This window comes from Podarcis gaigeae, assembly GCF_964106915.1.
Source record: "Podarcis gaigeae genome assembly, chromosome: Z".
In the NCBI taxonomy this organism is placed as follows: domain Eukaryota; kingdom Metazoa; phylum Chordata; class Lepidosauria; order Squamata; family Lacertidae; genus Podarcis; species Podarcis gaigeae.
The window spans coordinates 42,405,013-42,430,665 of record NC_139691.1 but is presented as its reverse complement, the minus strand read 5'-3'; the positions used below and the strand labels follow the sequence as shown (position 1 = coordinate 42,430,665).

Here is a 25,653-nt window from a genome sequence, read left to right as displayed (position 1 = left end):
ACCCACCACGATCCTACCCTCGGCTGCATTCCTGGCCACCCAGGAGACTGAGCCACTGCAGGCTCAGGTGCGGGAACAGCAGCGGGGCGATGCTTGGGCCCAGGAACGACTCCGGGAACTGGCCGAAGGGTCATGCCCTCAGTATCCGGGGCTGGTCTTGCATCAGGGCCTTCTGCTGCACCATGGTCGCCTGTACATCCCGCCAGGGCCACTGCAGGCTGAGGTTCTCCGGATGCCCCATGATGCCCCAGCAGCGGGACACTTCGGGCGGTATCGGACCACCCACCTGGTAAGTCGTGAGTTTTGGTGGCCCCGCCTGAAGGCTGACGTGGCTCGCTACGTCGCTGGTTGTGATGTCTGCCGGCAGGCCAAGGGCCCTACCGGGCGACCCCCCGGCCTACTTCAGCCATTGCCAGTCCCACCACGTCCTTGGCATACAGTTTCGCTGGACTTTGTAGTGGACTTACCCCCGTCTCGTGGCTGTACCTGCCTTCTAGTTTTCTCCGACCATTTCACTAAGATGGTGCACTGTGCCCCCTGCCCATCCGTACCCACAGCTAAGGAAACCGCTCAGCTGTACCTTCAGCATGTCTTCTGCCTGCATGGCCTACCTGAGCGTGTGGTGTCCGACCGGGGCGTTCAGTTCACATCCCAGTTCTGGCGAGCATTGCACCAGACCCTCGGGACAGAGGTCTGTCTCATCAGCCTACCACCCACAGACCGATGGCCAGACGGAATGGGCGAACGCGGTGCTGGAGCAGTACCTCCGGTGTTACTGCAGCTACCAGCAGGATGACTGGGTCGACCACCTAGCATTGGCGGAGTTCGCCTACAACAACGCGGTGAATGCGTCCACCCAGCAGACCCCGTTTCAGGCCAGTTACGGTTATCATCCACGGCTGTTTCCGGATGTGCTGCCGGCATCCGCGGTCCCTGTGGTGACGGAGTGGCTTCAGGAGCTCCAGTCCCAGCAACAGCTATTGATGGAGCAACTGCGCCAGGCCAAGGAGGCGTACAAGGCCCAGGCCGACCGCCACCGCCAGGTGGGGCCGGAACTCCACGTCGGTGACCTGGTATGGCTCTCCACTCGCCACCTCCACCCCTCTCGACCTTCGCGGAAGCTGGACGCCCGTTTCCTATCGTGGACCAGGTCTCGCCTGTGGCATTCTGTCTCCGGTTGCCCGCAACCCTGAAGGTTCACCCGGTATTCCACAGGTCCCTTCTGAGTCCGGTGGTCCCACCCAACGAGTTCCACCCGAACTGTCCCCAACTGCAGTCAGTTTTGGTTCAGGGGGAGCCTGTGTACGAGGTGGAACACATTCTGGACTCCCGATACCGCAGGGGAAAGCTGCAGTATCTCATAGACTGGAAGGGGTATGGACTGGAGGACCGTTCCTGGGAACCAGCAGCCAACGTCCACGCGCCTGCCTGCCTCTGAGATTTCCATGCGGCGTACCCCAGCATGCCGGGTCCAGACCCTCGATTGAGGGGGGGCTGGGAGGGGGGATGGTGTGATGGCCTGGGAATCCGATTCAGAGGCTGAACCGGAGGAATCCCAGCCTGCACAGGAGTCCCTGCCTCCAGGGCCGGCGGAACTGGGGCAGGGCCTTGGATCTGAAGCACCTGCACCTGTGCCGGATCCTCAGGAGCAGGCACCAGGTGACTCCACTCTAGCTCCAGAGGTGATTAAGGACACAGTGCCTATAGGTGCGCCTCTCCTGGCCCTGCCAGAGGAAGGAGAGTCTCCCCCTGGGTCCAGTAACTCCCCAGCCTCTCCTGAACTGCAGAGGCTTAGGGCAGAGAGGCGGAGGGAACTGGTTTCTCCCAGGAGGAGTGCTCGTCTTAAGGCCAAGAGAGGCGGGTCTCCTGGGGGCCGGGACCGCCCCTGGCCTCAGAGAAGATAAAGGCCAGTCAGCCCGGTTCCAGGTTGTGGGAGCAACGTCGTTGAGTACCTGCTCCTGCCCGGACCCAGACCTGACCCTCCAGTGTTCCTGTCCCCGCCCGGCTTCTTGCTTCGGACCTCGCCCCGCTCCTTGTGAACTGTTTCCAGGCTAGTGACCCAGGACTGGACTTTGACTACGCCAACGGTAACCTTCCCCCCGGGACCAGCACAGAGGCCAAGCAGAAAAGTTCCTCTAAGTATTCTCTCCTGAGCTTTCATTATGAAATTTTGGGATACAAATGCTGTGGCAATTGACGCATGTAGCTGCACTACATTTTTGGTCCGTTCTCCCCATGCCTCCTGCCTCAGAAGCAAGAGAGGCAGCAGAAATGGTGAAGAACCATTGCTCAACATGAAGTCCACTTGCTTGGGCTCTTGATCGGGTGCCATGTACTGTACTTATAATGCATTTTCTGTAAACCAGAGATGGAGAAATTGTAGCACTCTTTTTTACAGGGAATAGCCCTTGAGTAGGAATGTTTGAGGAAGCCTTTGTGTGAACTGACCTGATCTGTACTGCCTGAACTCAAGCGATGGCCAGGCCTAAGCTACCAACTGGCCTTCTCACTTTCTAAATGTTCAGATATAGTTCTTGACTCTAAAACTGTGTCAAAATAAGTTCTGAAAATGTGTGTTTTGAGAAAGGATACATAAAGAACTATGTAGTTTGAAGGAGCTTCCTATATTCCTATGTTCTTCCCAGTGCTTTTTCCCCTAGAAAAACAGATGCTGGTACTCACCTCGAAGTTGTTACAATAAGTGTCACACTTTTTAACAATGACAAAAAGAGGTGCCAGTACCATGCACTCTTGCGTACCCCCTGGAAAAAAAAAGCACTGGTTCCTCCTAACATTCATAAAATAGGATTTTTAATGTGGGGAACAAATGGCAGCTTAATGGCTCGGTCAGTAGAGCACGTGGCTTTTAATCTCAGGGTCATGGAATTGAACCCCACATGGGGCAAAAAGATTCCTGCATTGCAGAGGGTTGGATTAGATGACCCTCAGGGTCCCTTCCAACTCTGTGATTCTTTTATTCTAATGCAGAAATTGGTGCACAGTGACACAAACTGGAAGAAGATTCACCCATCCTGCTTTTGAAGAGATTTGGGGTGCATTTTATTTAAAAAGGGGGGACGCAGGTGGCGCTGTGGGTTAAAGCCTCAGCGCCTAGGACTTGCCGATCGAAAGGTTGGTGGTTCGAATCCCTGCGGCGGGGTGCGCTCCCGCTGCTCGGTCCCAGCGCCTGCCAACCTAGCAGTTCGAAAGCACTTCCGGGTGCAAGTAGATAAATAGGGACCGCTTACCAGCGGGAAGGTAAACGGCGTTTCCGTGTGCGGCTCTGGCTCGCCAGATGCAGCTTTGTCACGCTGGCCACGTGACCCGGAAGTGTCTCCGGACAGCGCTGGCCCCTGGCCTCTTAAGTGAGATGGGCGCACAACCCCAGAGTCTGTCAAGACTGGCCCGTACGGGCAGGGGTACCTTTACCTTTACCTTTACTTATTTAAAAAGTCAGTGTGCCTGTCTAGCTATAGGGCATGTGTTGTTTGACCCTAATCCAATGCTCTAACCCAGAGATTGACAACCTAAGGCCCATGGGCCGATTCCGGCCCATGAGCTTCCTGAAACTGGCCCACGGCCGTTCCGTGGATCTGTGTGGGGATTCCGTGCTTTCCCTCCTGCAGCGCCATTTTTTTTTCTCACTGTGGGGACTGACTTCCATTCCAGAAGTGCGCCAGAAGTAGTGTGTGTGCATGTGCACTAGCGCTCCTCCATCTCGGAAGTGCGCCGGAAATAGCATGCACACACGCCTGGAAGAACTCCCGTACGTGTGCATACACACTATTTCCGGCACACTTCCGGGACGTAGAAGTACCCGTGGGCATGCACACACGCTATTTCCGGAGCTCTTCCGACCTGGAAGAGCACTGGAAACGCTTCAGCACACGCACTGGCACGCACGCTCCAGCCTACCAAGAGGTCTGCGGGGGTGTGGACTGCCCAGCCTCAAAAAACATTGCCAACCCCTGCTCTAATCATTATTGTTTTTAACACTTGATTGGAAGCTGCCCAGAGTGGCTGGGGAGACTCAGCCAGATGGGTGGGGTATAAATAATAAATTCTTCTTCTTATTATTATTATTATTATCACACCGCACAAAATCAATTACACGGGAGACAATGGAGTAGCCTGTGGGATCCTGACTTACTCTTCCCCCTCCCAATATTTTCTGTGTGTTTTGTTTCCATTCTGAACAGTGATCTTAAAACGAATAGCCTTCCCTTAAATTAATAACCACCATTCCCCATGAATTGTCACCTCTGTGGGAACATGAAAAACTAGCACACTTTAAAAATATCATCTTCTCCCACCTTTGTTCAGGAACGATGGCCTGGATTAGATATATTTTACTGCAAAATGAGTAAGGAAGCCTGGGAGGAAGTGTCTTGACACTTTTACACTGAACTGCGTTCTCGGAGCACAATGGTTTTGAAAAATAAGGAAATGCTCTCTGAAAGGAAAACAATATGAGATGCTGAAAGGGGAACTTCATTGAGCCAATCCTTCACCTGTGATGTCATTGTGGTTCTTCCGCACATGTTCTGGCTTCCAACTTAAGCTAATCACATGAGCTTATTAGGGGAAAGTCGGGAGATGGTAAGACACAAACTTCTAAAACTGGTTGCTCTTGTTTGGTCAACAATTTTAGGCCCCAGAGCCCTGTCTTTCAATGCAGACCACTTACTGAGATAATGAAGAGTTGGTTTGGGCATGATGACCTGCAATCTTTGTACTCTGTAAATTGGGGGTGCAGCTTCCAATTTGGGAATGAGATAGGCCTCTCCTACCAAAAAGAGGACTTTGCTCCATGACCATGGCTACTCAATACAATCCACAGTGTGTTGCAACTAGAGCAAATAGGTTCAGTGCCTCGTTTTCTTGAGCTAAATGTCATGAGGACAACATTTAAGTGTTCTTTGCACTTACCAAGTTGGGGGGCATTTCACTGTTAAGCTTTGTTCCCCCGTTATAAATATTAATATGTTATACCCGTGGCCCTTAGTGTTAGCATAGATGTAACACTGTAAACAGAAAAAAGGTGAGTAACAAACTCTGCTTTCAGTTTACTGCTCTTTCACATGCTCCTATGTTAATACAAGCAGTTCAGCATTTGGATCTGTTTTTTACTTTGGAGTGAATGTAATGGGTACTTCACTGAGCATAAACATATAATGAATAATACTAGATAGGCAGAAATAAATGGCAGCCATTGCCACTCTGTTTGATATTTGTGTGTGTGTGTGTGTGTGCGCGCGCGCTTTTTCCTGTGTGTGTTCAGCCTTCATGTGGCATGGTGAGATAACTGGTATCTTGGGAAATCATCCATTAAAACGGCTCATTTTGATTTCTCCCACTTTAAAAACACACACACCTTAAGGCTGATCCTCACAAACACCTCTGATATTAGGTTAAACACTTTGTGAACAAACCTCTGTGTCCCTTGATGAACCCTCAGACTTGTTGACAGATGTGATGAGTTAATATACGTAAGTAAAATTGCATTAAAAGAGTGATACTTTCATTGTTTTGTGTGAAACAGAATTGGCCTCCCAAGCTTCCAAGGGGGACAAAGGAATTCCTGGGGAGGGGGGGTTAGAGATGAAATGTCATAACTAAGAGTCGACAGCAGTTCTTTCATCCTAAACTAAGTATGTGCAGCTTAAATGGTCTGACCTTTTAGCACGCTGTTTATTCAGCTCTAGGCATAATCTCTGCATCAGAAATGGAAGGGTAGCTTCCAGTCAGGCCGACAAAAGATTCAGAATACATGTCTGAAGTATCTTCTTGTGAGGGCAACAAAGACAACAACAACAATGAAAGGCCTTTTGGAACATATCAGTGAATTTCTTGATTTGTGTTTGGAACTCCTTGGCAAGTTCTCCATCCTGCTTTTGTGTAATTTGGCTTGTTGTGGAATATTCAGACAGCTGCTTTGCAATGGCTTTGGAAGGTCATAGAGGAGCCATAGAGGGGCTTGTTGACACATCACAGTAAGACATGGTTAATAGTTTAGGAGAGAATATTGTTCTTGCTTTGCTCGCCCCCACCCCACCACATGTGAATGAAAGCAACAAATTGCTTAGGATTGGCTTTGTGTTATGTCCAAAAAGGAGCCATGGTTTGTTTCACTCCAAACCATAATCTGAAGCCTTGCCAGGCCTAGCCAAGGATTGCTTGGCTCAGGAGAGGTGCAAAGCGGGAGTGATCTGCTCATTCACAATAAATCTCATTAACCATATGCTGTGTGAACACTTCCACCTTAGTTACTGCACCTCCATTCTAAACGTTTCCTTCCCGAAGCTGCTACTCTTTGAACAAGATGAAGTTACATTTGCTTGTAAAATGTATTTTTCGGTTCACACTGTTGGGTTTTTATGTAGTTAGTCATAGAGTTCCTAGTCTTTATTCATGTTTTTTGGTTTGTTTGCAACTAACAAAAACAAACACCAAACCAAACTAAACTCCAAGATGAGCATTTATTGTGCAAATAAGAGTAGCAAGAAATAATTCCTTTATTGAGTCTCTATTTCCACAACGCACCCAAACTAACTGCAATAAGGAACCTTTTTAGCTGTTACCTGCAGAGTCAAGACTGCTCTTGCAATATGAGTTGTTTAAAATATTAGTGCCTGGGTTACTGGCTCTACGTGATTGTTAGCCCAGATGTGGGGGTTATGGCTGACGATAGGAGAAACCTTTTTTTGGTCAAGGAGAGCAGTCTGTACTTCCCTGCTTTAGAATCTGTAGATATCAGCCGGTATAATGGATTTACCTGGGACACACATGCATTGGCTACTCAGCATGCAAGTAAGATGCCACCTCAGCTAGTTTCAGGGCTCCTGCTGATTCCAACGGGGTTGCAACATCAAATGGCGCTAGAAAATTTGCAGCTTTCTGAGCTGTCAAGAAAGCCGCAAAATAGCCTACCATAACGTCATGGAGTATTGATTTCCCAAGAACAATCAAGGCTAGAACTGCGTTGTTTTTCCAGACACACGACTTTATCTATTCTGGACCAAGAACATTTTGTTTCAAGGTTGGCCTTTGCTGAAGGGCTGAGATTGGGGAGACCCTGTGTAAAGTCCCAGAATGTTCCAACCCCTGTCAGTGTGCAATGATCCCCCAGCCCCCCAGTGCTCCAATAGTCTCTGTTGACCCTTCACCCAACAAGTGTCCTTCTGCTCACCTCTGCACTCCGGCATCTTACAGTGCATCCTTATGCCTACCCTGGAGAGTTGTGTTGACACTTGGGACTTGCCTCTTCCCTCCTTAAATTGTTGCTGGCATCCATCTGTCTCGAGAAAGATTAGAATAATGTTGGATAAAAAAGATATTTGATCTTTTCTTTTCTTTGTAAACTCATATATATATGTGTGTGTGCCTCCAGGGGCAGAGTCAAACTGCTGTGCTAGCAGCACCGAAGTAAACCTCAACCAGGGCACAAGCCTGGGCAATGTGCATGGAGATCCTGGGCTGCCCAGATGACAAGACCCACCTCTCAGACTTGCTGATGTGGTCCAAAGGAAAGCAGAGCAAGATGTTTGGCACCAGCTCAGCTGCAGGTGTTGCCAGAAGGAGGCGTACAAAGCACCATCCAACCATCTTAGGGATTCCTCTATGGATCTGTGTACACCCTGTGTACAGATCCAGAGAGGAGTCCTTAAGATGGTTGGATGGTACCTGAGCCTTTGCTTCTCTTGAAGATGTCCTGCAAGGCAGGGGAATGGGGGAGACTTCTCCTGAATAAGTATGTCCACAAGGCAGCAGTGGTTTGGGATCAGAGTTCTCCTTCTAGATGGGCTACCTTCCCAGGCTGACAAGCCCTCAACTTCCCACTACAGCACATGCAGAAACTGCCTTCTAGACAATTGGCCCCATTATTGGTCTTGCCTGCTCCATCTTCATATGCAGGGGAAGTCCCTAACTCATTGAAGGTTTGAGACCCACTGGCTGCCCTCACCTTGTTTTAGCCAGCCAGTTGTGAAGCTATTCCCAGGGTGAGGCCACTGCAAAGGTGCAGCATGGGCTGTTGCCCCGGGCACACACACGCTGGCACCCCCCCAAATGCCAGAAAGACATGTGCCATCACTGGGCCACTGTCGCATGCTGACAGCTTCTAGGAGCCACAGGTGGGAGCTGAGTGCAGGGTGCAGACCAAAGGTGGACACATTAACCAGAACAATAATCCCTCCCATAACACCCCATACACCCCATCTCCTTAAATAGGACACTACTATTAGTGTGGGTCCCAAACTGGGTCAGCTACAAATACAGAGACCACATGTTTTGTGCTTCCAGCCTACCAGTGCCTGGCAAAGCACAGCTGTGAACATTTCCTCAGACATTTGCCACCTGTGTTTAGCTTTCATTCCCTCCAGGCTGCTGACCACATGCAGGCAGCCACTTGCTCCTTCTGTTAGACAAACAACATTGTTCTCTCCTTGCCTGCCTATTGGGCTTGAGGTGAAAGCAGCAGTGGGGAAGGGGCTGTTTTGGCTGTTTTCTTGCTTTGACCAGGCTCCACTGGTCCCAGTCGCCTCTTCCAGGTCCCTCATTTCTGTTTCATCCTGACAATTTGGTGTAGGGCACTCTTTGTATAGGGCTGGACACTTTTGTGTAGGGCTGACACTTTCCCCTGGCGGTGATCCTGAGCATCATTCTCCTTTTCTGAGGCACTCCCCCGCACCCCCTGCCCTCTCTGGCACCCTCCTGCATGCCCTCTGTGTTTGGCCAATCATAGGGCGCAGAGTGACCCATGACACTTTTGTCCTTTGCAGCCCAGTGTCCAAAGCTCTGTACAACTGGGGCACAACTGGGGTCTCTGCTTTCAGTTTTTTGGGGGATCCAGGATATTAAATTACTCACACCCCCCCCACCTCATTAGGGCAAGTTATCCCTCAACCTAATGGAAGTTAGAAGTTAAAGTGGTGATGAGAAATAAAGTTCATGATGGATGGACCTATATCCAACTACCGGCTGTGGTGGATAGATGGAATCAGATTTTTCTTCATTTGAGTTCCTGTGGGACATCAGCAAGACTGGGCTGCGGCCTTCACGTTTTATGTATGGGGTTTCTGGAGATAATGACATGCTGAATGTGGACAAGGCAGAGCCTTGTTTTGTTCTAGCGGGACATGTTTTGGTTAGGTTTTCACATTTTTTTACAGTAGTCCTTGATAAGAATGGTTTATGGCGTATGATTTAAGCTAAAGAGGATGATAAGAAAAGAATTTATTAATGAGGAATCCCATACTTAAGCTTCCAACACTGCGAGTTCGCTCTCTTGGCGTGCAGACTTAGAGCATGGACGGTAACTTTGGGCAAGAGAAGCTGAGATCGCTTTTGGCTTCTTACGCCCTCAGAGAATTGGGAAAGATGAAGCGCAAATTACCAGGCAAAAGGATGGTAAGTTCCAGGGTTTACTGAAGAAATCTATTTATTTCTGTAATGGTTGTTTTAGAGTGCAAAACTCCTTTGGGAGATACAAAAATAGTAAGCAACAGCATAGAGATAAAAAATAATTAGAAGCTTAAAACTGTCCAGTTTAAACTTGTGTAAACTTCTTACATGAACTGTGGGCAACTTGGAAAGCACAATGTTAAAGATTCCTTGTTCTTTCCATGTGGAGGACTTGGGCATACAATGCACAGGTAGATGTGTTCCTCCCAGGGCTCTGTATAGAAACAGCCTTGGTGCTCCCTAGGGAGTCAAAAAAGATCAGACCCCTTAGAAATCCCATTTGGGGTGTTTGTGTATGTAAACCTCTCCATTTTTTATTTATTGGTGGAGGATATCCACATTGTGGCATCACAAGAAATTAATGTAGTCTAAGAAATTACTGTAAAGAGTGCCAGAGGACATTGAAATTAATAGACTATAAAAGAAAGTGACATAAAATGTTACTACAAGCATTTAGAAAAGAGGTAAAGTGAGGCAGTGGTGATGGGAAAGCATTGAGTTTGGAGATTGATCTTGATTTACAGCCACAAATGAAAGAATTGTGCTTTGTAGCTAGAGAAAATAGGAGAAGCAAAAAAAAAAAAAAAAAAAGGGGGGGGGGGAAGAGCCGTTCTTCTTTCTTCAACTGTCAAGTTAATAACACTTGTCAGTAAATGAAATGTGAAAGTTACAACTAAACAATATGCCCAGTGTGGCTGCCGTTAAGTCTTCGGATGACTAATTAAGAGGCATATTCTGCAAAGAAGATGTTATAGGGAGGAAACAGTGTTGTCTGGTTCTTTACAACTATGTTTGTCAAATGCAATTTTTGCGATGCTACTTTGTGCTTATTGGTGGTTTCTGGTGGGTCTGTTTTAGAGTGTGGCTTTTTAGTGAAATTGGGAGTTTGCAGACCTTTTATCCAAAGAAAGATATTTCTCAACTGTGGATTTTAAAATTTGCCTCATGGGCAAACTCATTTTACAGACTTTTTTTTTTTAGTTACACGAAACTCTAAAATAAAATTAAAAATGTTAGACGTCTTTTGCACAGTTTATGAGTTGTGCCTGTTTGGTTTGTCTGGATTGCTGACAGTTAGTAGATGAGCAAATGTGTTTGGTGATCTTAGCAAAGACTGTTTGTTGCATTGGGGGCTTGGGGTGGGAGGTTGAAAAAAGAAATGAGGAAGAGGGAAAGGTAGCTAAAGACAGATATAATAGAGGTTATTGATGTACAAGATGAATATTTGAATTGATATGCAAGATGAAGATTTGGAAACGTAGTTTGGGTTGTAGTTTGAGATTAAAGGTGGGTCTTGAAGACAACTTCTGCGGAAGTCCTTTATATTCTTTAACAGAAGTCTGTGAAAAGATCCCACATTTATTCGTTTTGCATTTCTTCTGCGTGAACCGACACAACAAATAAGTTTACATCTGCTGGAATCTTTGCTATATATTTTAAAGTGATACAGGGAGTTAAAACTCACCCTGAGATATTAATGCTAAAATGCTCTGAAATGTGTTTTGAAAATGAAAGGTTCTCATTTTCTAGCCTGCCACTATTGGAGTTTTCTATGCACTCTGCAACAACTTGCTTCTTTTCTGCCTGTGTGTCATACAGCTTAGAGGCTGTTCTAGCTGGGTTTGCCTGCTGAAGAAATGTGCCTTCTTGTAGCTGTTATGCAAGACAGGATGTGAATTAGTCTGGAGGAAGTGACACGGCCTATGGTCATAATTTAAGAAGGCATCTATCATTAACAGTTTTGAAGGATGCAGTGTTCTGCCTAGTTACAAGCTCATGTGGGGAGGGTGGTGATCATCCTGTCAGATACGGAGGAGAATGTTTTCAGTGCTGTTAACCTGCCTGATAGTGAGCTCTTCAAATGTAAGCTTCAACTTGCTGTCACATCAGCCCAGATCAAAGTGATGTTGACAGGCAGGTTGTGATCCTGGAAGGCAGATCTGATTAGGCATTGCTTGTTAAGAGGGAGGAGAGAAGACCTCTTTTGTTGTTTAGTGTAGTACAAATACATAAGGCAATAAAAATGTCGGCAACACTGCAGTCGCTGATAAGGGATGAATAAGAGAAGACGGCTAAGTTTTCAAATGTATATTGTATATTCTTTGGATTGCTGCAAGGTTAGGCTAAGCTTGGACAAAATGTCAACTGCAGACTTGTGAGAAATGGGGATAAAAGCCAAGAAGAGAGTGGAACCGAGACTTCCACCTCTCTCCAAATGCTTTGACAGCCCCTTTGCAAAACAAACCAAGCTTCAGGCCCTGGACAGAATCCTAACTTACCCTTGCTATTTTTAAAGGATAGGTACCCCTCGCTCTTACTCACATCCACCTTGGAGTAATTGTACCCAGTCATAACATGACTGATGACTCAGGAATTTCTCTACCTATGTTAATCCTAGAGTGTCTTCAGAGGTGACTAGATCTCTTATTTGCACTGGGATCTGAAACACACAGACAGTTGAGGTGCAACTGCTTCTTGTCTTAATGTTGTTCTGCTTTTTGCAGCCTGCCAGCGTTAAAAAGAAAAGTCAGTTAGGTCCACTCTTGAAATGACTCTTTCAGAGCAAGAGAAATATTAAGTGCAGGTTTATGCTTGGTTTGCATTGAAGTGGTAGAAATTAAGGGATGGTCTGCTCCTACTCTTTCAAACAGCAGTATTTCACTTCAGCAACAACTTCAGTAATAAAGTGCTTCCTTTTACAATTATTCAAACTGCTAGCTCCTAGGTTCAATCACTGGTGTCTCAATGTCAGGCTGGGAGAGATCCCTGCCCGATATTTTGTGGAGCCACTGCCGGTCTGTGTAGACCAGGATTTTCTAAACTTGGGGTCTCCAACTGTTTTTGAACTACAATTCCCATCATCTCTGACCACTGGTCCAACTAGCTAGGGATGATGGGAGTTGTAGTCCAAAGACAGATGAAGAACCAACTTTGGGAAACCCTGGTGTAGACAATTATGAGCGAGATATAGACCAGTAGTCTGAATCAGTATAAGGAGGCTTCCTGTGTCCCTACGTTCCTCAACCAAATTCTCAGGGCAGTTTACAAGCTTTTAAATCAATAAAATCAATTCTGTAAAAATGCTATCAACTAGCTATATAAAGATCAGCACAAGATAAACCTACAAGCCAGCACAAAATGACAGAACACTTCACAAACTATTTACCAGTTTATTTTGCTGTGTCCTACTTAAAGCAGGAGGCTTTTTGCTTTTAAAATAAACTATTTTTTTTTCTTTTGCAAAAACACCCTCTACCTTGGCATACATGCTTGCAGAAGAGCTGTAGCACCAAATTCTAAAAACTAGGGTAGCCTAATGGACAGAGTGATGGTTTTGTTTTTGGGAGACTTGTACCTATCACCCCCAGTTACTCTGAGCTATGGTGTATCCAGAAAACATATTTTGAAGGGGCCCAATAAATTCTGCTATGGTCTGTTGCAATTTGTGTGCATAGTGTAGGCTTTTCCAAACTTAGATCTCCAGCTGTTTTGTACTACATTTCTCATCATCCCTGACCACTGGTCCTGCTAGGTAGGGATGATGGGAGTTGTAGTCCAAAAACAGATGGAGGCCCAAGTTTGGAAAACGCTGGCATAGTGTATGCTGTTACAACACTCTTATGCATTTCATTGGCCCAGTTTGTATGTAATGCTAAACCAAAGCATGGATACCTTGAACAAAACTCCCCCCTCTCCCAATCCTGCAGTTGTTGTTCTACCCAAAGCTAAGCCATGGTTTGGTTTGGTTTGGTTTGGTTTGGTGTAACGTAATCTGTGAGCCCAGGCTTGTGATTTGTCTATATAAAAATACCTAAACACCTGTTGGCTTGGTAGTTAAAAGGGTATGTATCTCTTTCCCAATTACTTCTTTTCTTCCAATGCAAGATTTGGATAAGCATTACAGTACATGGAAAACCTCCAGTTGTTAAAATGACTGACGGAGGAAGCTGGTTTCTGGCCTTCCTCCTGTAAATATATTCTGGAAGGGTGCCAAACAGCATTGCTCCTGAAAACAAGCAATTGAGGGAGAGATATTTCTAGAATACTCCATCTGTAGCATATGACTAATATGCAATACCGTTGTACTTATTAGAAACTTTTCTTGCTGCAGGCAACCCAAGACGACGTTACAAAAAAAATACACCGAAACACCCCTCACATCTGTTTTATAAGGCCATAGATTGTTAACAGCCAACTGCCTGGTTGAAAAGGATTGTTTTTGCCTGGTACCTCTGCCAAGTTGGTGCCCACCAGATTTTTTAGACTCCAACTTCTGTCATGGGAGTTCTGTTGATGACACACAAAGGGCTTCGAATTAGCAAGGTTGATTTAATCCGTATCAATCCCATTTGGGGCTAAATTTTTAAAAGTTGTTCCAGATTGATAAGGAGGCTTAAATATATATATCAATTTATTGTTAAAAGTTTTCAACATAAAATACAGTAACAGTCAATCTGTCTCCCATATAGTGGTGGCAGGCTTTGGGCTTTGCAGCCAGGCGTCTGCCATTGGACATGTGTGAGGGCTCTTCTGAGCTGCCCTAGCCATCTGCTTGAATCCCATGACACCCTAGACTTTAGCCAGGTCTTATTCTCTGCAAGGTACTGAATGACTGCTCTAGGGGTACAATTGCTGCCTGAGCAAGAGAGATGGCCAGTTAGACCCACCGCTGTAGTACAGTGGTACCTTGGTTTACAAACTGAATTTGTTCCGAAGTCCGTTCTTATACCAAAGCGTTCTTAAACCAAAGCGTGCTTTCCCATAGCAGCGGGGGACTCAACAGGAACTGAAAGTTCACAAACCAAGGCAAAGTTCACAAACCAAAACACTTCCAGGTTTTCAGCGTTCTTAATCCAAGTTGTTCATAAACTAAGCTGTTCTTAAACCAAGGTACCACCGTATCCTAAATTCTGATGTTCTGCAGAGAATGGCTCACACCTTTCAACGATATGCTACATGCATAAGTGTAACAAAAGCAGGCACTGACTTTTATTTGATTTGGGCCCCCTTGATTACGCCCATGTTTCTTAAGGTGGAATCTTAAGGTGCAACTAGGTTGAAGGATTGTGGAGTAAGGTTAAATTTACATTGTGTAATGTAAGAAATCACTTTTTATTTTGTATGACAAATAAATTAAAACATAACACCCCCCCACCAACAGCCAGACTTTCTAGAAGGTAATCTTAATAAAGACTACAAAGCATTTTGAAGTGCTACGTAGATTATGTTGCTGAAAGAGCCTTCCTGCCTCCTTTCGGAAAATCGTTGAGTACAGTCTCTTCTTTTTATAAAAGTGATGGCCAGTCTTTAGATAATTTCCAAAGGCACTATCTCCCTCTTGATAAATAAGAGCATAATTTTAATACCCTTAACTCAAAGCAGCAGCATTAATAAATGATTTAATCCTGTTGGCACCTAGGTCATGCTTATTAACATGGTGGGCCACAGATAATTGCATTTTGACGAGATTGACAAGCCATCTCAAGTGGCCCTGATTGAAACGTTGGACAGTGGTACCTCTGGTTACGAACGTAATTCGTTCTGGAGGTCCGTTCTTAACCTGAAACTGCTCTTAACCTGAGGTACCACTTTAGCTAATGGGGCCTCCTGCTGCCACCACATGATTTCTGTTCTCGTCCTGAGGTAAAGTTCTTAACCCGAGGTACTATTTCCGGGTTAGCAGAGTCTGTAACCCAAAGTGTTTGTAACCCGAGGTACCACTGTATTCTGCTTTAATAATATTGAGATCCTATGGCGGTGGGGGGGGGGGAGTTACTTTTTCTCTTGCTGGTTTCTGGTTTCCCAAATTGCTCTGTTACAGAGGTCCTTCTTTTTATAAAATCTATGCTATGCTAACGTTTTTTGTTTAATAAATTAAGATAATCTTTACAAGCCTACCCCTCCCCCCCCCCAAGTAACAACAGGTTGACTGGTATGGATTGCGGATGGCTAAAATAAATTAAGTCCTTAGCTGTCAGTTGCTGTTTTTGAGCAGGCGGGAAACATCTGTGGTTAGGTAGCTTGAAAGATTATAGTCTGTTTAAATAGCTGAGACAGTTTTGTTTTCCCTGGTTTAAAAAGTATGCTGATTATTTCAAATGTTCTGCCTGTAAGGAATGTAAAATAGTTGAGCTGCTTCAGTATGGACTTAATATCCCTTGCTGGCTATGCGTTGCCAGCTTTGGTCCATGATTTCATTCAAACCTGCTATTGTTTGAACAAAAAATTAATTTCTATAGAATGGGTGTTTGGTTTGTTCACTGGGAACACAAAGCATACTGCCATAATAGAAGCTCTTTAAAATGTGACCATATATTAACATATCTATATGAATGATCTGAGTTCTCTCTTAATTATGACAGCATGACAGAAAATGCTAAACATTTCTAAGAATATGTGTTATAAAAATATGATATACAGAGTTTTATAGTATAAGAAAGAAAGATAAGTCTCTGCCCTCAATCAGCTAGCAGTCCTTAGAAGCTGAGAGGGTGAAAATGAAAGGGGCAGGATAATGGGAGAAGCAACAGGAAACCCGAACCTGCATACTTAGATCATTTTTGCAGTGGAGATCAAGAAGGTAAAGGTAAAGGTACCCCTGCCCGTACGGGCCAGTCTTGACAGACTCTGGGGTTGTGCGCCCATCTCACTCAAGAGGCCAGGGGCCAGCGCTGTCCGAAGACACTTCCGGGTCACGTGGCCAGCGTGACGAAGCTGCTCTGGCGAGCCAGAGCTGCACACGGAAACGCCGTTTACCTTCCCGCCAGTAAGCGGTCCCTATTTATCTACTTGCACCCGGAGGTGCTTTCGAACTGCTAGGTTGGCAGGCGCTGGGACCGAGCAACGGGAGCGCACCCCGCAGCGGGGATTCGAACCACTGACCTTTCGATCGGCAAGCCCTAGGCGCTGAGGCTTTAACCCACAGCACCACCCGCGTCCCGGAGATCAAGAAAGGTGGGAGCTAAACAAGGACTTAATTGAAGGTGGTTTGGGGGAGGGAATTGTTTAAATGGAACTTTGCCTTATGCCTGGATGTTTTGGGTAATCCTGAATTGATCTGTCCTGATATTTATTTATTTTTAGAATATTTCAGATATATTTCCTTTGCAGCTTTAGAATTCCCTGTCAGGTAATTAAAAACGTTTTTGTCTTACGGTTGCAGGGACCCATCAAGAGAAAGCTAGACGATGACGGTTCTCCAACCTCTACCACTATGCCTGAGGCCAGCTTTCCAAGCGACAGTAAGAGACTCTGTCTTGACGACGTCACTCTTTCCATGGGACATGGGGCCAATCCTGTTTCATGCGCAGATATGCAGCAGTCCCCATTCTCCACCAGCCACAGTGCATCCTCTATGGGAGTGGCAGGGCATGGAATGCTGCTTGAAAACAGCCACATGAGTGGTAGCAGTATAGGTTCTCCATTTCAAGTGCCACCTAACAATGAAGTAGCACAGAAGGGGCCCTTAGGTGGCCATTTTGATGAGAAAGCAGGAAACATGCATGCTGTGGACCAGGAGCTGCAAGATCTGCTGGAGGAGCTGACGAAAATGCCTGATCCTTCTCCCAACGAGTTGGACCTTGACAACATCTTGGAGAAAGATCCCCTCAGTGGCCCATGCCACCCGCAGCAATCCGTCAGCAGCACTCCAAGGGCCTCTCCGCAGACCCCGCAATTCGACAGCCATGTGCCCAACAAAGACTTATCGCAGGGGTCTCCTCAAATGAGGCCTTCATCAGCTGGCGCAAGCTACCTGGTTCCGAACCAAATCAAGAACATTGGTTCACCGGTTTCTTCAAACAACGCACCAAACAAGAGCCAAGCTCAGTCTATGCTCCAAGGAGCTATGCCCAGCATGCCTGGCACCAACTGGCACGCGCAGCAGCTAAAGCAACTGGCTGCGAGCAAGCAAGGCCCAACTGCTAAGCCTCAAGCTTCCAGTTGGCCTGCTATGTCGTCACAAGGCCTCTCTCCTCCTTATCAACAAGGATCGTCCCCTCACCACCAGCCGTTCAGCCCTCAGAATGTCATGGTGTCTGGCATGAGCTCTAGCAGTGTGCCAGGGAGCAGCATTCAGAGTCCTCAGAACTCCCTGCTCTCCAGCATAACATCTGGTAACAACCCGCCCGGCGGTCCATCTCCTCCTTATGGTTCCGAGAAGCTTTCTAGCCCAGTTCTCAATCAGCAGCCATTCAGCCCGCCAAATCCTATCCTGACCAACATATCCGGCAGCAGCATCAAAAGCCCACAGAGTACCAGGCCCTCCCCACCATACAGGCCAGAGAAGTTGTCGAGCCCTGCTCTGCACCAGCAGCCCTTTAGCCCTCAGGGCACCATGATGCCAAGCGCCGCCTCTACAAGCAGCTCAGCCAGCATGCAGGGCTCTCTCTACAAACCCATGTCGGCAACCCAGGCCAAAAGTATGGGCATGATGATGCAGCAGCCCTCCAACAACATGCAGTCGGGCTTGATGAACGAAAGCGACCTGGGCAGCCAAGACCAGTTCTCCTTCAGTAACACCAAGCCGCTGTCCCATTTCAGCTCTGAGCCCCCAGCTCCAGCTCCTCAGAAGATAAATTTCCCTACAGCCCATAGGAAGACACTCCTGCACTATCTGCAGGCAACGGGGCCGGTGCCCCCGCCACCGCCAAAATCTTCTCAGCAGCACCAGCAAGTTAACAGCAGCCAAGGCCAAGTCATGCAGCAGCAGCAGCAACAGCAGCAGCAGCAACAGCAGCAACAGCAGCAGCAGCAACAAATGATGCACCCAGCTCCGGTTCCGCGGCCTCGACAGGTACAAACGTCTTCTTCTGCTTTTTGTTCTGCACTCCTATACCATATGCCCTTAGCTACCGGTGGCAGACCTGTTAGTATGTTCTTTGCTTCTACCCCGTGTTACGTGGATGCCTGCTGTCTAACTGCATTTCTGACTGCATCTACCCTGCAAGGATGCCCTGACTCAGGATGGGGTGGGTGACTGGGGGTGGTGTATGTCTCTCTCTCTCTCTCTCTCTCTCTCTCTCTCTGTGTGTGTGCATTTAAATTGATGGTGTCTTTTGGGGAGCAGGGGCTATGCTGCTGTCCATTTCTCTATTATTATTATTTAAAGTTAATTTCTTAACATGTATGAAATCTGATTTTATTTAAACTACCCAGGTTAGTGCATCCGGCTGTTAACCAGAAAGTTGGTGGTTCAAGCCCACCCAGGGATGGCAGGGGGGGCGACATTGCGGGGGGTTAGATCGGGGTGTCTTCCCACCCTACAATTCTGTGATTCTATTCAAGGTGGTGCACCGGTGGGGAGTGGGGAGGGGACAATTAAAAATACAAAGGGCTAAATATAAAGGACTACGAGGATTCATGCTGTGTATCACAGCATCATTTATTTTTCTTTAAATATATGGATTGCTGGGGTGGAGGTCAGGTGGGTCCATTTATGACAGATGCCCATTGCATTATGTGTTACCTTAAAACACAACAATTCTCTACAGCACAATGGCACTCATTCTCCCTTGAACGTGTTTGCCATCACAGCAGCAGACTCATACCCATTTTATTCCCATATTCATGACTGTGCTATGATCTAATTTAGTTTAAAATGCAAAGCTGCACGTATTCAAGGTGGAAATACATATAAAGCATGGGACTGGGTGGTGGGAAGGCAAGAGCGGCATTACTTTACCCAATTCATATGCTTCGAGCCTAAAGAGTCCAGGGTCTAAAATTGTCCAGCTGCATCCAGCCCGTTAGAAGATGAATTTCATAAAACTAAGCCGTGTGTTGACTTGGCAGACTTCCTTGGGGAAGGCATTAATCAGCTTGGGCTGTGTCCTGGAGACAACTTTGTCCTGCAAGCAGCCAGGCTCTACTTTTCAAAAAAAAAGAAAGAAAAAAGGGGGGTCATGAAGCAACAGTCCTGAGTCCCTGGAGGGTGGTGACACATAGTTTTTTAAAGCAAGCAAGCAAGCAAGCAAGCAAGCAAGCAAGCAAGCAAGCAAACAAACAGGCAGAGCTTTGTGCTGCTAGACTTCTATCCAGATGTGGTTACGCAGGAGGGCTTTTTTTAAGACAAAAGAAGATGTCGGACCCTGGAAAACAATTCAGCATTGGATCCCATAACTTGTATATGGTTGTGATATGCTGTGAGTTCTGCTATGGTTGAAGCCAAGTTTCAATTTCATGTTCCTTATAAGAGCTTCATGGTGTTGTGAAGCCAAATGAGCCCTGCAGATGATGTTTTGAATAGGAGCAAGTAGGACTTGAAATACTTGATGCAGCCATTCTTCCAGAATGACCTTTGGGGGGGGGGGGAGAGCAAATAACCTTATTTGCCTGTTCTGCAAGGGATCTGGTTGCACATAGAGCAATAAAACAAAAGGATTGCCACAGGCAGGTTAGCTTCTTGGGAGTTATCTTACAAGGAGCTCTCTGGTGACTGGTTGATTGCAAAGGATTATTGCAGAGTAGCTGGTGGTATCTGCGGTGAGGCTTTTGAGACAGAAAAAATGGCGAAAGCCCTGTATTCTATTTGGGAACAAAGCAATTTACATTAAGCATAATTTCTCATACATTTCCAGATTTGGCACATGTCAGCAAAGCTGTAGAACCCACTGCCCAACAGACAGGTAGCATTAGGCCAACCAAACAGGAACGGCAGGCAAAATCCCACCTGCAAGTAAAAATTATTTCTTTTTTTAAAAAAAGTACTCTACCTGTTTAAGAGTGCTTGGAATGTATCATTTTCTGTCTCTCTCAGGCACATGAGAAGAGGTTCTCCAACACAGGTAGTTTCTTCAACATGCAACCCTTGGGGGTCACCTTTGCTCAACTGGCTATGATCTCCTGATCTTCTTCTTGAGAGGTATGGACTGAAATTTGTCCATACAGAAGAAGTCAGGGGTAGCAAAGCGCCAGGTTTGACACGCAAACAGTTTTGGACCTTGAGTTTCCCTAAGGTGGCCGGCAACATCCCACAATGGGAAGGGAAACGACCCTCTTCAACCGTCAGGTCAATTTCTTCCCATTGTAGTTTGTCTATCTGCACAGATCAGCTGAGGAACGGGACAGGGGGGCTGTAGCAGCTTCTGGAGCACTTGAGTTGCAGTTGTACTCATGCTTGCTACAGTGATTTAATTTTTTTAAAAAAAAAACACACCCTCTTCTCCAGGGGTCTTTATTTCTCCTGGACTATTTCCCCCTGTTTAAGTTTGTTCTTGAAACTACCAAACTGGGAATGCAGGAATCTTCTGTGCTGATGAGATATAAGAATCCAAGTCTATTGTGACAATAAACATGAGCAAAGACAATTTCACATTTTCAAATCGGTTAGGTAAGCTCATGACGCCTGACTGGTTTTACTAGGGAAGACTTATAACATTAATTATGTACTAAACGACAGCTCTGCTCTAGATTTTATATAGCTTGTTAAGCTGCCTCTGAATAACAAGTGAGTGGAGGATCAGGGCATTTATTTTTAAGAGCTTAATGGCTTTTATCACAAAACGTGGATTCTGAGTGCAAACCTTGGAACAGCCCGTGGAGACATAAATGGATTATCACAATTCTGGTATTGCTCAAAAAGTTCTCTTTTATATTGCAGTGTGTCTGTTTCTCATGGGCTAAGGGTAAAAGCATCAATTGATTAATAGGATGGAATAATAAACTAATTAATCACAAGTCAATGGTGTGGGTTTTTAAACAGAGTTTTTTTTTTAAGATGAATGACCCTTGGTGCAACTGTGTTCAGAGCTTGTGACCTGATTGTGAAACCCAAACACATACTCTGCCTAAGAGTCTTGATTCCTGTAATTCTGTTTGAGGGGGGCTGTTCTCAAAACTAGGAATGATCTTTCTACCTGGTTTGATCTAAAAAACATGGTATTTCAATGAAATATTTTTTTAAAACGAAACACTGATGCAGTAATTAAATTCAGTTCATTTGTCATTTGAGAGCAAGATGAGAGTTTCTTTAGGTTTTAGATTGTACCTTCATAGCTGGGTCACCACAGGGCTTTTTTCAGGTGGAACTCTCCAGAACTCAGTTCCGACACCTCTAAGGTGGGCACCATTGCCATTATAAGAGAACAAGGGAGGCATTCATGGTGAGTTCTGGCACCAATTTTTCTAGAAAATAAATAGTACTGGGTCATCATTGACTTTTGCTTTCCTAGTCTTCCAAACCTATTAAAGGAGTACACACACACTTCATGTCCGTGGCTTGGCCCACTTTCGTAATGTGAGTTCACTCACTGCTTCTCCAGAAAACAAAAGTGGGAAAGCTGTGGGGGATTTCAGTTGACTTGACTGAGTCTGATCCTCCTTGAAGGAGAAGAATGGGGAGTTTGCCATCCTTTTTTACACAACATATTTATTTAAAGCATTTTTAACCACACTCCTTAGCCAAAAAGCTTCCAGAGTAGCTTACATATGATCAATAAAAACAAGTTGGTTCTGCCCACAAGCTTACAGTCTAAAAACCACAACAGGAAAAGAGGATAGGAAGGGAAATGAGGGGGAGAAGCAAACTGGAGCATCGGTTCTTAAAGTTAAATAGTAGTTCTTATAATCCCCATCTGGAAAGGAGACAGTTCAGGCAGAAGAGGAAGCAAATGGAGCTGGTCTCTTAAGCTGATGGCATGGCCCACTCCCATATCTCCCTTGCCTGCAGCTTGATTGAATGGCAGCTGTCAGGCAACAGCCAAGGGAAGAAAGGCCCAGTTGAGCTGGTCATTCATCAGAGCCATTGCAGTGGCCCTGTTTAACCACCTCTCCCTGTTGAATTGTCAAGGCAGGAGCAAGTCAGTAATAAGTCACAAGGTGTCATTGAAGTTAACTCTTTATTCAAAGTAACCAAAACAGTGCAGGGCTAGCGATCACAGCAACATTTCCCAGTAGGTCTTGCCCCAATGCGGCACTTGCAAGGACTGAAGGTCTCCGCCTTCCGACTGCTCTCTAAGCTTCCTCTTTCCCCAGCAACCTAAGGCTCCTTTGCCTGGTCTCTCATTGCACCACCTTCTTCATTTCTCTCTGTGTTCTGGGAGACCAGTGGGGAGAGAAGCTGGTCACAGCAGGAGGGGGAGGCTCCTTGGCTTCTTCAGCTGCCTGCTTCCACTCTGCCACCTGGCCCCTCTCCTCTCCCACCTCTGAGTCTGAACCACTCTCTTCCCCAGCCTCTTCCTGCTCACCAAACCCTGTTGCCTCTTCAGCTTCCAACACCACCTCCTCCAAGTCCTTACCCTCTTATCCCTCTGGACACTCATGATCTTCCCACCACCAGTCCCCTGGCTCTGAGCCACCTTCTCCTGGGGGTTCCCTTGGGAGTTCCCCAGCTGGTTCCTCCCACCACTTCTCTGCATCCAGTTAGTCTATGACATGAAGGAACAGTGGAAACTAGTTTGGTACAGTGGTACTTCAACAGCACAACCTTTTGTCACAATGGAGACACTCTGAGGAAGTGTTAGTACTGATCTATGCAATATAGTCCTCTTTTCATACCTTCTGAAAGTGTGTAGAATGGAGGCTTTGTGACCAAAGAACCCATTGATATATGGAGGTTGGGGTCCATAGGCCCAGTTTCAGTTTCCTTCCTCCTCTTTGTGTTGATTCTACTCACATTTTCGGAACATATAAAAGAGTGATTGCAGGGGATGCTGAGGCTGTGGCCCTTCAGATATTGTTGGACTACAGTTCCCATCAGCTCTAGCCAGTATAGCCAATGGTCAAGGATGATGTGGGTTGCAGTCCAAGAACATCTGGAAAGCTACAGGTTCCTCATCGTTGATTTACAGTCTGGAATCATTCTACAGTCCTTGGGAGGCAACACCCTCCAACTAGTGGAAGGCGAAATAAACGGGAAACAAAATTTAAATTCGCAGAGGGTAAGAAGGATAGAAAGAGAGTTGTGGAAGTAGTGATGACCCAGTGGCACAGCTTGCATGGAGGTGAAGCGCCTTCCTTTGGGAAATCTGATGCACTATTATGCAGCTCATTTCCCAAAGTGTAGTGCTTATTTACTTGCATCTAAAACAAATATTCTGGAGACACCATAAATCTGTCTGGTGCACTCTCTCGCAATGAAAGGCAATAAAACTTTCTGTTACTACCCTTTGGTTTCTCATGCTTGAGGAAGTGAATAAAACTTTGTCATTACTTACATGGATAACCTGTCCTTCTTCCAAGAGTGGCCAAAGTATACCAGCAACCCCACCTGATTTCATCTGAGAGATAGTGGCCTGGTTTGCACTTTGCTTTCAGACACAGTTAAGCTTAACTTTGATTTAGAAGTCAGCACACAGCATAAAGGGCTAAAATCACAGTGACTTTGCCCCCCTCCCCCGCTCCTGTTGCGCTTCCACAAGTTAAGTGATGATTTGGCTTAGTGTTATGACGTATTTTGTACTTTTTAATATTGTAATTTTGTGTTGTGAGCCACCCTGATGTAGGGCAGTATAATAATAATAATAATAATAATAATAATAATAATAATAATAGCAAAGGATTGTTCCTGGGTTTGGGAGAAACAACATCCATGACTCAGGGTTCAGGCATAATTCTAAGCCAAATCATACCTTCCCTGTAGTGAATAAGAGGTTGGGGAGAGGAGCAAAACAGCCATGATTTTATACCTGGGCACTATTAGTCTTTAAACCTACAAACCACAATTAAATATAGGTAAAGGTAAAGGGACCCCTGACCATTAGGTCCAGTCGTGACCGACTCTGGGGTTGCGGCGCACATCTTGCTTTATTGGCCGAGGAAGCCGGCGTACAGCTTCCGAGTCGTGGCCAGCATGACTAAGCCGCTTCTGGAGAACCAGAGCAGTGCACAGAAATGCCGTTTACCTTCCCACCAAAGCAGTACCTATTTATCTACTTGCACTTTGACATGCTTCTGAACTGCTAGGTTGGCAGGAGCAGGGACCGAGCAATGGGAGCTCACCCCATCGTGGGGATTCGAACCGCCGACCTTCTGATCAGCAAGTCCTAGGCTCTGTGATTTAACCCACAGTGCCACCCGTGTCCCATACAATTAAATATAGCTGTGGTTAAATGTGACTTTTGAACCAGCCATTGACTGGCCAAAGGTGAGCCTCACGGCCAAGTGCGGACTTGGATTCTGAGTCTCTTTCATCCTTGTCACTACTTTGCCACATTGGCTAGAGCAGGCACGTCCAACTCCCAAGAGACTGTGATCTACTCACAGTATAAAAAGACCAGCTGTGATCTACCCATTTTCACTGCCAGTTGTTGTTGAGCTTTTTTTAGGGGAGGGTTGGCTAAAGGCGATTACTAAACTTCATGCCGCGATCTACCTGGGACCCCCGCAATCTACCAGTAGATCGCAATCTACCTGTTGGAAATGCCTGGGCTAGAGCATACTACTAGACAAGTGGCAATGTTTAGATCCCCTAATAAAAAGCAGAGCTAGAGTTTGCATCTGGTAAAGAGAGGTCATTTGGTGAGGCAGGAGGCCACTTCTACATGTTTGGGATTAACCGTTGATGCATTTTCCTGTTTGCCAGTTCTGTTGTGGTGTTGCTTTTTCATAGCTGACCCGGTTCTCTTCTGCACATGCATTTTGCAAATGTGGCTTAGACTGGCTTACTCCTATCCTCCCTTCTTCTCCGCTTGCTCCTCCTTGAAGCAGGAAGTGAAGTCTTGTGGAGGAAAGAATGTGGCTAGTAGCCAGTAGGGGGGAAAAGAACAATATGCATAAAACGGGACATTTGTAGCAGGCCCAAGAAGGTGGAGGAAGGAGCAGCTGCTCTCTTTTGTGTGTGTGTGTTTTCATACTTCCTTCCTTGCTTGCTTTTTGTGGCTTTTAAAGCACATTTTAAAGGGATGAGTTTGCATTCCAAAGAGTAACCTTCTTGAGGCTATATGTGCTTTTTGTTTTGTTTTGTTCTTAACACCCTTATCTTGGATCTCTGATTTTCTGTAGCCCAGCCAGACAGTTCATAAAACCCCAGATTGCCTGGACAATTGGTAGATCTGATAATGCCTAATCTTTTCTCATCTGATGCTCAGCGTCTTTATTGTTACGCATTGACAGGTATTGATTTGGCCACTGAAGGTTTGCATCACGATAGTGGAAAGCTGAGCCCTGGAGGATTTATTCTGTGTTAATGCAGCCATTTGAGTGAAATGATGTTCAAAAGAAACAGGGTTTGTGCGGGAGAAAATCAGTACAGTA

The 25,653-nt window shown here is 46.0% G+C and overlaps 1 protein-coding gene across 24 annotated transcripts in view; it reads left to right on the top strand.

Moving 5' to 3' along the window:
• The window catches only part of MAMLD1 (mastermind like domain containing 1), a 132,549-nt gene that overhangs the window by 64,488 nt on the left and 42,408 nt on the right, over nucleotides 1-25,653 (top strand). For all 24 annotated transcript variants that reach the window (XM_083722751.1, XM_083722741.1, XM_083722756.1 and 21 more), the window contains one exon: nucleotides 16,625-18,256. In XM_083722751.1, coding sequence (XP_083578877.1) covers nucleotides 16,625-18,256 — 1,632 coding nt within the window. The remainder of the gene's footprint in view (nucleotides 1-16,624; nucleotides 18,257-25,653) is intronic.